Here is an 11,547-nt window from a genome sequence, read left to right as displayed (position 1 = left end):
AGAAACACATTTTTTGAGGCAAAGTTCTTCATATTGTTGTATAGTCCCATGAAATATTTGGGATACAATTACACTAAGAAATTATTTGTTGTGTCAGAGATTCAAATTTAAGTGAGCCGCCTGTATTGTTTTTCTACACCCAGAACACATTTGGCAATATCTGGAAACATTTTTGACTGTCACGCTCAGATAGGTGGTACTACTAGCGTGTAGAGGTCAGGGCTGCTAACCATTTTACAATGCATAGGCCAGCCCTTTACTTGGCAAATAATTATCTTGTCCAAAATGTTACCAGTGTGGAGGCTGAGAAACCCTTTAAGGGTCCCCAGCAGGCAGAGAGTGACTAGAATCTCTAAGTTCATCTTCCTTTGGGAAAGACAGCACGGGACTAAAGGAAGGCGTCTGGGGCTCGGGACTCGCTTTAAAACCCTGTGCACACATCTTCACGGCGATAACCAGACGGTAAGAGAGCCAGACTACCAACTGACGCAGGTGAAGTAAGGCTGTACAAAAGATCGCGTGTGAAGGGTACCGTGGACGTTACGTAAAGCACTTTGCGCACACTGGTTACGTGCGACACTGAGACATCCTTTAAGTCTAACAACAAATCCTCCAGCAGCTGAGGCTAGGAAAGAGGTCAGCTGCATACCGGAAGCGGCCCGGCGGATGAGGCGTCCTTCTCCCCTAGCAACGGTCGCGAAACAAGTGCTTGTCGCAGCAGTGCCCAGTGCGCCTGCGCGGAGGCGGCGCCTGCTGATGTGGAGTTAGGTCGGGGAGGCGGGGCCCGGCGCACGGCGGTGTGCGGCAGAGGTGCTGGGGTGGTGGAGCAGCGGACGAGGCCGGGATGGCGGCGCCGCTCGCTCCGCGCCGGGGAGCCGGGGCTGCCGGCCGGCGCTGGTTGGTGTTGCTGCCGCCCCTGCTGCTGGTGCTGCTGCTGGTGCGGCCCGCGGGGGCCCTGGTGGAGGGGCTCTACTGCGGCACGCGCGACTGCTACGAGGTGCTGGGCGTGAGCCGCACGGCAGGCAAGGCGGAGATAGCGCGGGCCTACCGCCAGCTGGCCCGGCGCTACCACCCCGACCGCTACCGGCCTGAGCCTGGCGATGAGGGCCCGGGACTGACGCCGCAGAGCGCCGAAGAGGCCTTCCTGTTGGTGGCGACCGCCTACGAGACTCTTAAGGTGAGGTCTGGGGGAGCAGATGGGTTGCGAAGACTCCTGGCCTGCGGAGCAGGGTTCTCGGTGACCCCGACTCCGGGCGCGGCCACCGCCACGACTCCTATCTAGGATGTTCGCGATTTCCTACGTGGCCCCGCGAAAGAGCCCATACGGCTCATTGACAAAGATGGGAGCCCCCTCGGGCCTTGGGGGACAGCCCTCTCCTTTTTTGTTACAGTTTTGCAAAGCTTTGGGCATCTAAGGATTTAGTGAAAGCGCTTTAAAAACGTGTAGCTTACACTTGTAAAGCAAGGTAGTTGTTATTACCGGGATCTGTGATAGAACACAGGAAAGGTCTCCAATATTGAATGACTGTGATGGCGCCAATTTGACATGACAGAAACTTGATTTCTGGGCATGGTATTAAATGTGCCATTTAGCGTGGGTTTACGGATCTAGAAAAACAAAACAATGAACAAGCAGTCAGAAGACCGGATATTTGACTCTTGGCTCCTACACCCCAAGTATGACCTTGGATAGTGACTCAATATGTCACAGTAGCTGTTTCTTCATATGCAAAAGTAAAGCCGTGATACCTCCTCAGAGGGTTATTATGAGTAAGTATGAGAAATCCACTGTATAGGACCTGTAAATAGGTGCTTAATGACTTGGGATTCAAGACTCTGAGAATTTTTGACAGGAAAAGTTTGTGAATATGTGTGTAGTCATTTGACAAAGGCTTTATGGAGTCCTTTGGGGATGGGGAGATTTAGCCTGATCCTGTTCTCTTCTCCTACTGCAAAAATCAAACCATATAAGGAATCACAAGTATAACTCCTATTGGATGGAAATGTTACTGCTGCAAGGGCCCCATCATGCAAATGTACCAGCAATTTACAGCAATTGTAAGGTACTTCTTTCCAGCCTTAAAAAAAAAATAAATATAAATATATATATGTATATATACATATATACTTATATATATATTTATATATATATATATATATTTTTTTTTATTTGAGAGGGAGATCACCAGTGTGTTTGCGGTGGGTGGGGGTGGGGTAGAGGGGGAGAGAGAGAAAGAATCTCAAGCAGGCTCCACACACACACTCAGCTCTCAGCTGCCCCGCAACCCTGCGATCATGACCTGAGCCGAAATCAAGAGTGGAGTGATCAACTGACTGAGTCACCCAGGCGCCCCCCTCCTTTTTTTTTTTTTTTTTTGGAGTCAAAGTTTTCCATGTTGCTATGTTGTCTGCTTTTAATGACTACTTTGGGTATACTGTAATTTAACCATGGATTATTTTTATAGATTAGCTTCCCAGACCTGAAAATACTGAAACAAGGAGTTAAAGGCTTTTCATTCATGCTTTCCAGAGCAGTTTATATAATACAGAGTCATATTAATGAGTGTACTGAGTTTGCTAAATTATGACTAGCATTGTTTAGATTGTAATTCTTACTGGCAATTAACTGAAGAAATGAGTGGGGCATGGGGAAAGTGCAGATACCAGAGGGTTTAGTTGCTTATTATTTAGGATATAGAGTGATTGAAGAAAGACTTCCCAAAAATGGGAAAGAACTTCTCCATCCAGGACAACCCAGCATCTAAAGCCCCAATCTGTGTTTTTCTGCAGTGAGGAAATCTAGTGGTTCAGACAAACAGGCAGAAGGACCCGGTGGCATATAAGGAAGCACTGGAGGGATGGAGGACTTCCAGAAGAGAGGGCAGCAGAAACACTGGCAACTGTTGCCTTATGCTGGGGTTGGAGATGGTTTGGCATGAGAGTGGTGAGCATGTTAGTAAACGAGAACCAAGAATGAGAGATGATAGATAAATTCTTGCTGGGAGGAACCCCAAGATTCTTAACTATTCTTGCCATTTTCTTGCAGACACATATTTGGAGGCTGATTTGGCAGATCTGCATTGGTTGCCTCTAAAATGTTTTACCCCTAAAGTTTAGGGTTGATTGGTTAGCTAATGAAAGCTCAATGAAATAATTTGTGCACTTTTTGGCAGTTAAAAACTGGTATGTCTGGAGAAAGTAACACTTATTTTTTTTTCAAGTTTATTTATTTATTTAGAGAGAAAGAGCAAGTTGGGGAGAGGTGGAGAGAAAGAGGGAGAGAGAGAATCCCAAGCAGGCTCCCGCACTGTCAGTGTGGAACCTGACATGGGGCTGGAATTCATGAACCATGAGATTGTGACCTGAGCCGAAATCAAGAGTTGGACGCTTAACTGACTGAGTGACCCAGGCACCCCAAAAGTAACACTTTTAATCTTGATTCCAACAAGAGGTTTTCAGTACTACAAATGTCTCCAAACAGGAAACAATTGGAGTTGTGCTGATGGAGGAGGGAGTGAGAGAATGTGCAGTAGTTTCCCCAGCCCCATTCAGAGTTACTGTCAGAGGAAAGGGATGTCTAGGGATGGTTTGGACCCTGAAAATCAGACCTAGCTCAGCTCTATGAAACCAGTTTTACAGTTATAGAGATGGACTTCTAAGTGGAACACTTCCAGAAACTTTTCTTTTTCAAACTTCATTGCAGATTCCCTCTCCTGGAATAAAGAAAAGGACTTTGATTTGCTGTATGTGGAAGTTATTAAAAACAAACAGGGTGGTCAGGTTTTATTTCTGTCATAATGAAAAACTGTGAGTAAGCGGCCAGAGAATTCATTTCTGGGTAATGCAAAGATCTAGTGAACTGGGGTCATCCAATTTGGACAGCCTCAGCCTTCAAATTATCCCTTTGAGGCAATGGGGATGTAACTACTACTTGAGTTATATCTGCAGGCTGGAATCAGGGCTTGTGAGGGATAAGAGGTTCACATGGCCTTTGCTAAGAGCACATCAGATAGAATAGTGGGAGGGGTTGGTAGGTTCCAGTGGCTCTGGAATAAGGAGATCCAGAAGCCTATCTAGAATTCCACATATCATCTCATGGAGGTAGCAGATGCCTACCTGGGACCACTTCTTTTCTGTTTGCTAGTTTTGGTATGCGCTGTATCTTTCTCCATAAAGAATAACAGTAAACCCTGTGAGAGGTGTACTATGTACAAAGCCAGCCAGAAAGAGGAAGGGACTTGGGAAGACTGTGTCCTCCTTCATAGCCATGTGCAGTTATTCCTGGCATATGGAAGAAGTTGATTTTATATTTGCTTTGTAAAATGCACAGGTAGATTCCATCTTGAAACAGTGTATCTAAAAGAAATTTTTCCTTTCTTGAAATCTGAAATGATTACTTATAAATTCATTGGAGCTAGGAGTCTTTTTTCTTCCCCCATAATTTTTTGATAACCTTTTGATTTCTCTTATTATTAGTCTGTTCAAGTCTCTTAATATTTTTAATATATGTGATATAAGAAGCTACATTATATCTTCATTATAAGCTTATAGTGGTTTTCCATCAAAACTTCTAATAACCAAGGATCTCTGAATGTTGATAATAAAATACATCACCAAAATGGGAACTTATATTGTGAATTCTTGTGGATTTATGCCTGAAGTTGTCTTGGTCAAATAAATACCTCTTTGAGAGAGAGAGGCTTTTTAAGATGGCGGTTGTTAAAAAAATAAGTACACTAACGGGATTTAAATACAGTTGGTAAGACAGGAGATATCACACTTGCTCATTGTTATTTTAGCAACACAGATTCTACCTGTGCACAGAGATACTGAGGAAAACCAGAAAAAGAAGGATGGGTAATTGTGGAAGGCGAAGGCACTGGTCAGATGCTTTCATCAAGTCATGCTTAGTTCAGATTTTCAAATAACTTAAAAATGCAGTTCTCAGCAGGACGTCAAACCATTATGATTTTACACACTGTGTTATATTTGCTTCATCATATAAGCAAAGTTAAGACAATGAAATAGTATTTAGTGTATTCGACTACTGGGATTCAGGGAATTTGTGGACTTTGGAAGTTAAGTAAATGGACTCTCACTTGCTGTGTCAACATTGAATCTTTTTATGTGGATATAGCACTTATCACACTGCACTGTAAATATGGAGTAGCCCTCCTTTCTTCACTAAACCATCTCCTTGCCTTTTTGTATGTATATCCATGGAACCTAGCTCAGTGTCTGGCACATCAGATAATGAATGTTTGTTAAATGAAAACTCATATTTGGAGATAGATTCAGATTGAATGGAAATTGAAAGTGGATTTCTGACATTGTGACCTTGTTATGTGAAGCCTACTTTGGTATTTTACCCTAAATTAACTGTAGTTTTAAAGAGTGGTATAGATAAAGTAGATTGGATGGCTATGAATGAAAAGTTCCCGCATGAGAGAAAATGCACATCTATTTTTAAGGATAAATTCTGTTTTTTTGAGTGAAAACATTAACCCTTTTTGAATATAGATAACAATTGGATGAAGTAGATGGAATACGGAAGGCATAGAAGTAAGCAGATGAGGGAACAGGTGGAAAGAATGCACTTAGAAAATGGGAAAATAGAATTTGACACCATTTTGCAAAATCACAAAAGAACAGAAAAGATCTTGGCAGTATTGCCAAAAGATCTTGGCATGAATGTTATCTGATAAGATAGGAGATCTGTAGTGAGAGCCTTTTACTACTTTAGCCTTGTCTTGGCAGGGAAGTCACAAGAACACTTTAGTTTTCTATCAGTCTAGTTGGTGTAGCAGAGCTTTAGCACTTATGAAGAATTGGGTATAAGGGGGGGATTCTGAACACCCTACCCTTTTATGTGACTGTTTATTGTTCTTCCTTAGTTTATTCTCTTATTCAGTCCTTTCTGTAACTGGTACTGAGGGAGGCGCTGAGGGAGGAGACAATAACAATGAAGAAGGCACAGTTCTTGCCTTTAATCTTTTAACATAACAAGGAGACAGGTACTTATTGTGTGGTTATTATTTATTTAAGTTATATAATAAAATGTGTAGGTTATATTGCAGCACTGAGAGGACACAATTATTTCTTCTTTGGGGATTGGAGAAGAATGTACTCTTTGATCTGGATCTAGAACAGTCACCAACAGTTGACAGTGAAGGGATATTCTTGGTAGAGGGAAAACCTGATCAACAAAAACATGGAGTCATGAGTATGTAAGACTCATTCCAGGAATGAGATATAGTTTGGTAAGGTATTATAATAGTATTTTCTCCACCAATGATCACTTTTATTATATTTCTCTGAAGTACTCTTTGTTTTGAGGAACAATTAACTGCATTTCTTAGAATTATTGTTTTTCTTTCCTAGCATCTATCCAGATTAATCAATCATTCATAATAATTGGGTATTCATAAAAATAATAAAAACCTTGTAAATTTTGAATACAGTTGTGATGCTGATAAACAGCCAACTTAATTAAGCTTGATGGCAGATAGTTTTCATTTTACATGTCAACTCTGATTGGTTATGACTCCCTGAAATACTTGTAAAGGTTTTGAGATCTTGTCTGGGTTTAGTGAGAAGGAAGGAGGACATGTTCAATAGTGATTCCTCCCATGGGCCCAGAAGAAGGGTGTGGTACCTTATGCACCACACACACTATTTCTGCTGTGAGTCCATAAGTGTTTATTTTTTACTGATCCCTTAATTTCAACTGTTATTCCCTACTTACGGCAAAGACTGATTGTATACCAGATGTATTTAATTTTAGTTCTGTGACTACCTGACACATGATGTTATCAACACCCAGAGCTTTTGATTAACACAAAAACGACTGAGTTGATAGAATTCTGGCCAGAAACTGAGCACTTGAGATTTTAATTTAGCCTGTGCAGATTTATCATGGGTAAAAAGAACATTTTGAGATACTCACAGCACAGAGACCCTTATAGCATTTTTCACAGATTTTAGAGGATCCACTACTTTTAGGTTAGAAGCCTGTCAGGCATATGGTAAGGAGATGTTTCAGGAGACTGGAACATAGTTTGGGATCAGATAATGAACAACCTTTTAATCTGTGTTCAGGAATTCGAACTTTATGTATCAAATAGTTACCAGAGGTTTTAAAGAGGAGAAATAACACAACCTGATGTTTCTCTCAGTAAGAAAATTCTGAGAACAATATTCAGAATGGGTTAGGGAAGACAGAGAGGTTTTTGACTGAATTCATTTCCACCATTTTCTGGAATTTTGTCATTCTTCTTTGGTAACTTGAAAATCTCTTAGTTGGTTCATTTCACATTCCTTTCACTTAATTTTGCTTCTTTCAAAGCTACTGTCACATCTTTCTTCTTTTTTCACTGTTGGCTATCTTTACTTCCTCACCTCCTTTTCCTTCCAGCTGCTGTAGACTGACGTGTATCAGCACACATACTGGAATTGTTCTTCAGGTGAACAGTGGTGCTCTAGGTGTCAGATCTGAGAGCTGCTCTTCCTTTCTCCCTCCTGGTGTGATCTGTGGCATTTGATGTTGCTGATCATATAGTTCTTTAAGCTGTTCTCCCTAAACACCCTCAGTGTTATTCTCTCCCTTTTCACCTGTCTTTCTAGTCATTTCTTTTCAGTCTTTATAATCTTTTCTTCTGCCAACACCTTAAACATTGCTTTTCCTTAGAGTTCTATCCTTTGGGTACTCTTTTTTATTTTTGTTTTCCAATCTCTTCCTGGTGAAACTTAACTACATCTGTGACAACTCTAAAATCTGTGTTCTCTAGGTTCATATTTTCAGTTGTGTCTCATTTTGTAGCATAGTTACCCAAAATTAAACATTTGAGAAGTCCATCTTGTTATGTTTGTTAAAGCATACATTTTAAAAGAGGATGTAATTATGACTCATATAAACACAAAATGAACATTGTCAGATTTTATTTAATTAATTAATGAAGGAACCACTAAGATATTAAAATCAGTTCAAAAGAGAAAAATTGCCACACATTCACGAACAGGGAACACTAAAGTGCCTGTAAAACTGGCCAGTATGACAAGGCAATAGTCAGTTGTATTCCACTGGACACAATTTATCTTTCTGTGAAGAAGAATTATCTGCATTACTTCCAGTTTTCTACATGTTACTTCTGTCCCTATAAAGGTGCAACCCTCCTTCAGGAATAGATAATCCCAGGAGGCTCCAAGAATTGAAAAGATTCCAGTAATTTTTTTCTTCCTTTTTCAGAATCTTCCACTATTTTCTCTAGCATCTTCTCTAAACGTGATATCCTGTTCTTTTTTTTTTTAAGCTTATTTATTTTGAGAGAGAGAGAGAGAGAGCGAGCAAGAGTACATGAGTAGGAGAGGGGCAGAGAGAGAGGGAAAAAATCCCAAGCAGGCTCTGCACCATCAGCGTGGAACCCCATATGGGGCTTGAACTCTTGAACCATGAGATCACGACCTGAGCTGAAATCAAGAGTCTGATGCTTAGCGGACTGAGCCAGCCAGGCACCCTCATTCCATTAAGCATGATATTGTCAGAGTTAGCTTTCAAAAATAAACACTTCTACTTAGTGGTATTGTTCTCATGCTTTAAAACATTTTGTTTTTGAATAGCACAGACAATGCTACTCTAGCACTTCAGCATGGCATACAAGGTTCTCTCCATGGTTCTTATCCAAATCTGTCTTCCTGGGCACATTTACTACACTTTCTTCCTAAATTTCCCTACTGTGCAACCTTCGCTGAATCCATTAAATTCATTGATGCTTCTGTACTTCAACACTTGATGTTACCTGTGGCTGGAACAGATTTTACACTGTACTTGCTTTTCAAGATCCAGTACTTATTTCTTCTCTGCTGTGGTTTCTGTTACCAGTGGTCTCAGGCAGAGTTAGTCTTTTCTTCCTTAGCACATCAAATTGCATTTTTCTTGCTAGATTGTTCTAAATGGAAGAGTTCTTGAGACCAGGACGTTATCTTATTTGTCTTTTTATCCTCCTTTGAATTGAGCACAGGCTTAATGCCCCGTGTAATTATGCCCCTGATTTGAAAATAACCAAGGTTTTAAAAGCTCAGGTTACCAAGTAGATGGTGATACTATACTATTAACTGACACAGAGGGACAGATTTGCATGTTTGTTTTGAGATAGTTATGTTATATTTAGGAAATGCTTAGGAGACATTTGAAAATAGGAGGACACAGGAAAAGCAAATCCGAGTATCACTAGTATGTAGGTGATACTGCAAATCGTGGAAGTTGTTGAGGTCACATGTGGAAAGAAGAGAAGACATGGGAAGACAGTGGCATAGTGACTGGGGTCAGGAAGCAGGGAGAGAAATGAAACTGACAGCAGTAAATTTCCTTCCTCTGTAGTAGGATGTAATGGCCTGGATAAAAATGTAGGAACAGATGTTATTTTTTTTAAAGGATCATTTGTGTGTGTGTATTTCTTTTAAAATGGGATTAATATATATTTTTAAGAATGAACAAAAATATTACTACGTTTTTTTTAATATACTATTGATTCCTGGCCTTTAACATCCAACCTAAAATGGTTTCTACTATCTGTGTAACAGAAAAATTTTAATGTATAAGTGGCTGCAATACAAATTATTGCAATTTATGTATATTGAGACCAAACAATTCATTATTTCTTCAAGGGCAAGAACATAATATATTTTTGCCTCTGGGGAGGTGGGGGGGAATGATCATTTTCATAAGAGAAGGAAGGATTCAGTGCTTTCTTTGCTTGTGGGTTTCCTCTTGTTCACTTTTGATCTAGATATTGGTGGTTCTGTTCCAGTCCTCCTGCATATGCCCAAGAGGATTGGGAGTGGAGTGGACACCAGCAGAAGCACCATTTTTTCCTGTAGAGATTAGAAACAAGGAGCTTATTGCCCTGCTGGTCAAGGCTCAGGACAGAGAGGAGGAAGAAACAAGTATAAAGGTTTTGGTTTTGGAAAGAAGTTGGAATCTCCTGACCCTGGGACCTTAAGATCCACAAAATTGCTGAAAGAAAAAATACTACCTTATTGAAAGGTAAGACATTAAACTGTTTTAAGGTTTAAGCTGTTTTAGCCACAGTAGCATATTTTCATAAGCTATGAAATCAAGCAGTCATTTCTGCTAAGCCCAAGTTTTTGTGAAATAATCACCGGCCTTCCTGGTGAGATGAAGACCTGTGTATAGTGAGGGAGAGCCTTTACAAAATTTTACTCATTTTTTAAATGACACTTACTGAATGCCAGGCACTATGGTAGGTCTTGGATATACAGAGATTAATGTGTCACCCTACCTATCTTCCAGAAGTTCTCACTCAAGCAAAAGAAAAAACGAATGATTACAATGTGATAAGTGCTATAATAAATAGGTTACATATGTAATAAGAGTGTCCTAAAGGATTAATAGGAGCTCATGAGGTTGGAAGAAAGGGATGGGCATTTGAGGTAGAAAGAATTATATGTTCAAAGACATAGGTATGAAAGGGCATGCTGTACTGGAAGAACACACCAAATTTCAGAAATTACTATCTGATGTTTGCTATGGGCAAAAGAGGGGCAAGTGATGAGATGTTGCTAGGTAAGAGTGCACTAGTTATGGAGGCCTTGTTGCATGTCAAGAAATTTTAACTTACTAGCCACAGGGAATCACTGGAGATTGAGGACTGAGTTCCAGGATGGGTAGGAGAAAAAATAAATATAATGGTTTTAAAATATGTATGTACCTGTAGCTTTCAATTGGGTCTCAGCCTCTTGTCTTTTCTTTTTTGCTAGTATTCCAGGTATCCTTGCTAGTATTCCTGGTATCCTTTTTTGCTAGTATTCCTGGTATCGTTGGTAACCTAGTATTCTTACTAGGTTGATTCTAAACTTTGTAGGCTACTAGAGAGTAGAATTTTGACTTAGACTGTTGAAAACTAACTCTCCAATTTGTGCCAACCTTGAATACCTTCCAAGGTATATTATGCGTACCTCAGCCTAAGATAATTTTCTTCAATCTGGAGAGAAAGCTATAAACCCAAGAGTAAAGATTCTGGCTGATTAAATCCTATAACAAGGAGGTGGCCAACCTTTCTTGTCTTTAATTGTGACAAAAACGGGGTCATAAATTTATGGTGACCCCAAAGAAAAGAAAACCATCCTGTGAAGTCAGACTTGATCCTGAAACCTTTTGCAGGAATTAATTTGAGACCTCATTAGAGGGCTCTGAATAGACTTCACAGGCTCTGGTTGCAGCAGAGAGGCCAGACACAAGGTTCAGATTTTGGAGTGGCTGGTTGCTGGAACATTAGGTGACCATCCTATTAGAAGAGCTCAGGACTCAATGAAGTAAGTCACAAATTTAGGGACCAGTGAGAAGATGGTGACTGTGGTAGAAGATCTGGGTGAAATGTTTGAATAGGGATATCTGCATTCTACGGATTGTGACCTTCACTAAGAGAACAAAGACGAGAGGATAACTGTTGGACCCATGACATTCACATAGCAGATTTCAGTCACACTCAAAGACAGTGCTGTATACTTTAACCAGGAGGAGTACAGTCA

General features: G+C 40.5%; 1 protein-coding gene across 3 annotated transcripts; it reads left to right on the top strand.

Moving 5' to 3' along the window:
* The first annotated feature begins 751 nt into the window (after nucleotides 1-751).
* Nucleotides 752-11,541, top strand: LOC128313849 (dnaJ homolog subfamily C member 25-like). Of its 3 annotated transcripts, none has more exons than XM_053214005.1 (2): nucleotides 752-1,177; nucleotides 9,786-11,541. In XM_053214005.1, the coding sequence occupies exons 1-2, from the start codon at nucleotides 845-847 to the stop codon at nucleotides 9,996-9,998; spliced, it is 546 nt and encodes a 181-aa protein (XP_053069980.1). In that variant the 5' UTR covers nucleotides 752-844; the 3' UTR covers nucleotides 9,999-11,541. The 3 variants fall into 3 exon arrangements, with proteins under 3 accessions (XP_053069980.1, XP_053069981.1, XP_053069982.1); XM_053214006.1 differs by having other exon boundaries at nucleotides 754-1,177; nucleotides 9,807-11,541; XM_053214007.1 differs by lacking the exon at nucleotides 9,786-11,541 and adding an exon at nucleotides 2,791-9,773 and having other exon boundaries at nucleotides 756-1,177.
* Nucleotides 11,542-11,547: the final 6 nt, after the last annotated feature.

Source organism: Acinonyx jubatus, unplaced genomic scaffold (genome assembly GCF_027475565.1).
Source record: "Acinonyx jubatus isolate Ajub_Pintada_27869175 unplaced genomic scaffold, VMU_Ajub_asm_v1.0 scaffold_106, whole genome shotgun sequence".
Taxonomy (NCBI): domain Eukaryota; kingdom Metazoa; phylum Chordata; class Mammalia; order Carnivora; family Felidae; genus Acinonyx; species Acinonyx jubatus.
This window is presented reverse-complemented; position numbering and strand designations above follow the sequence as displayed.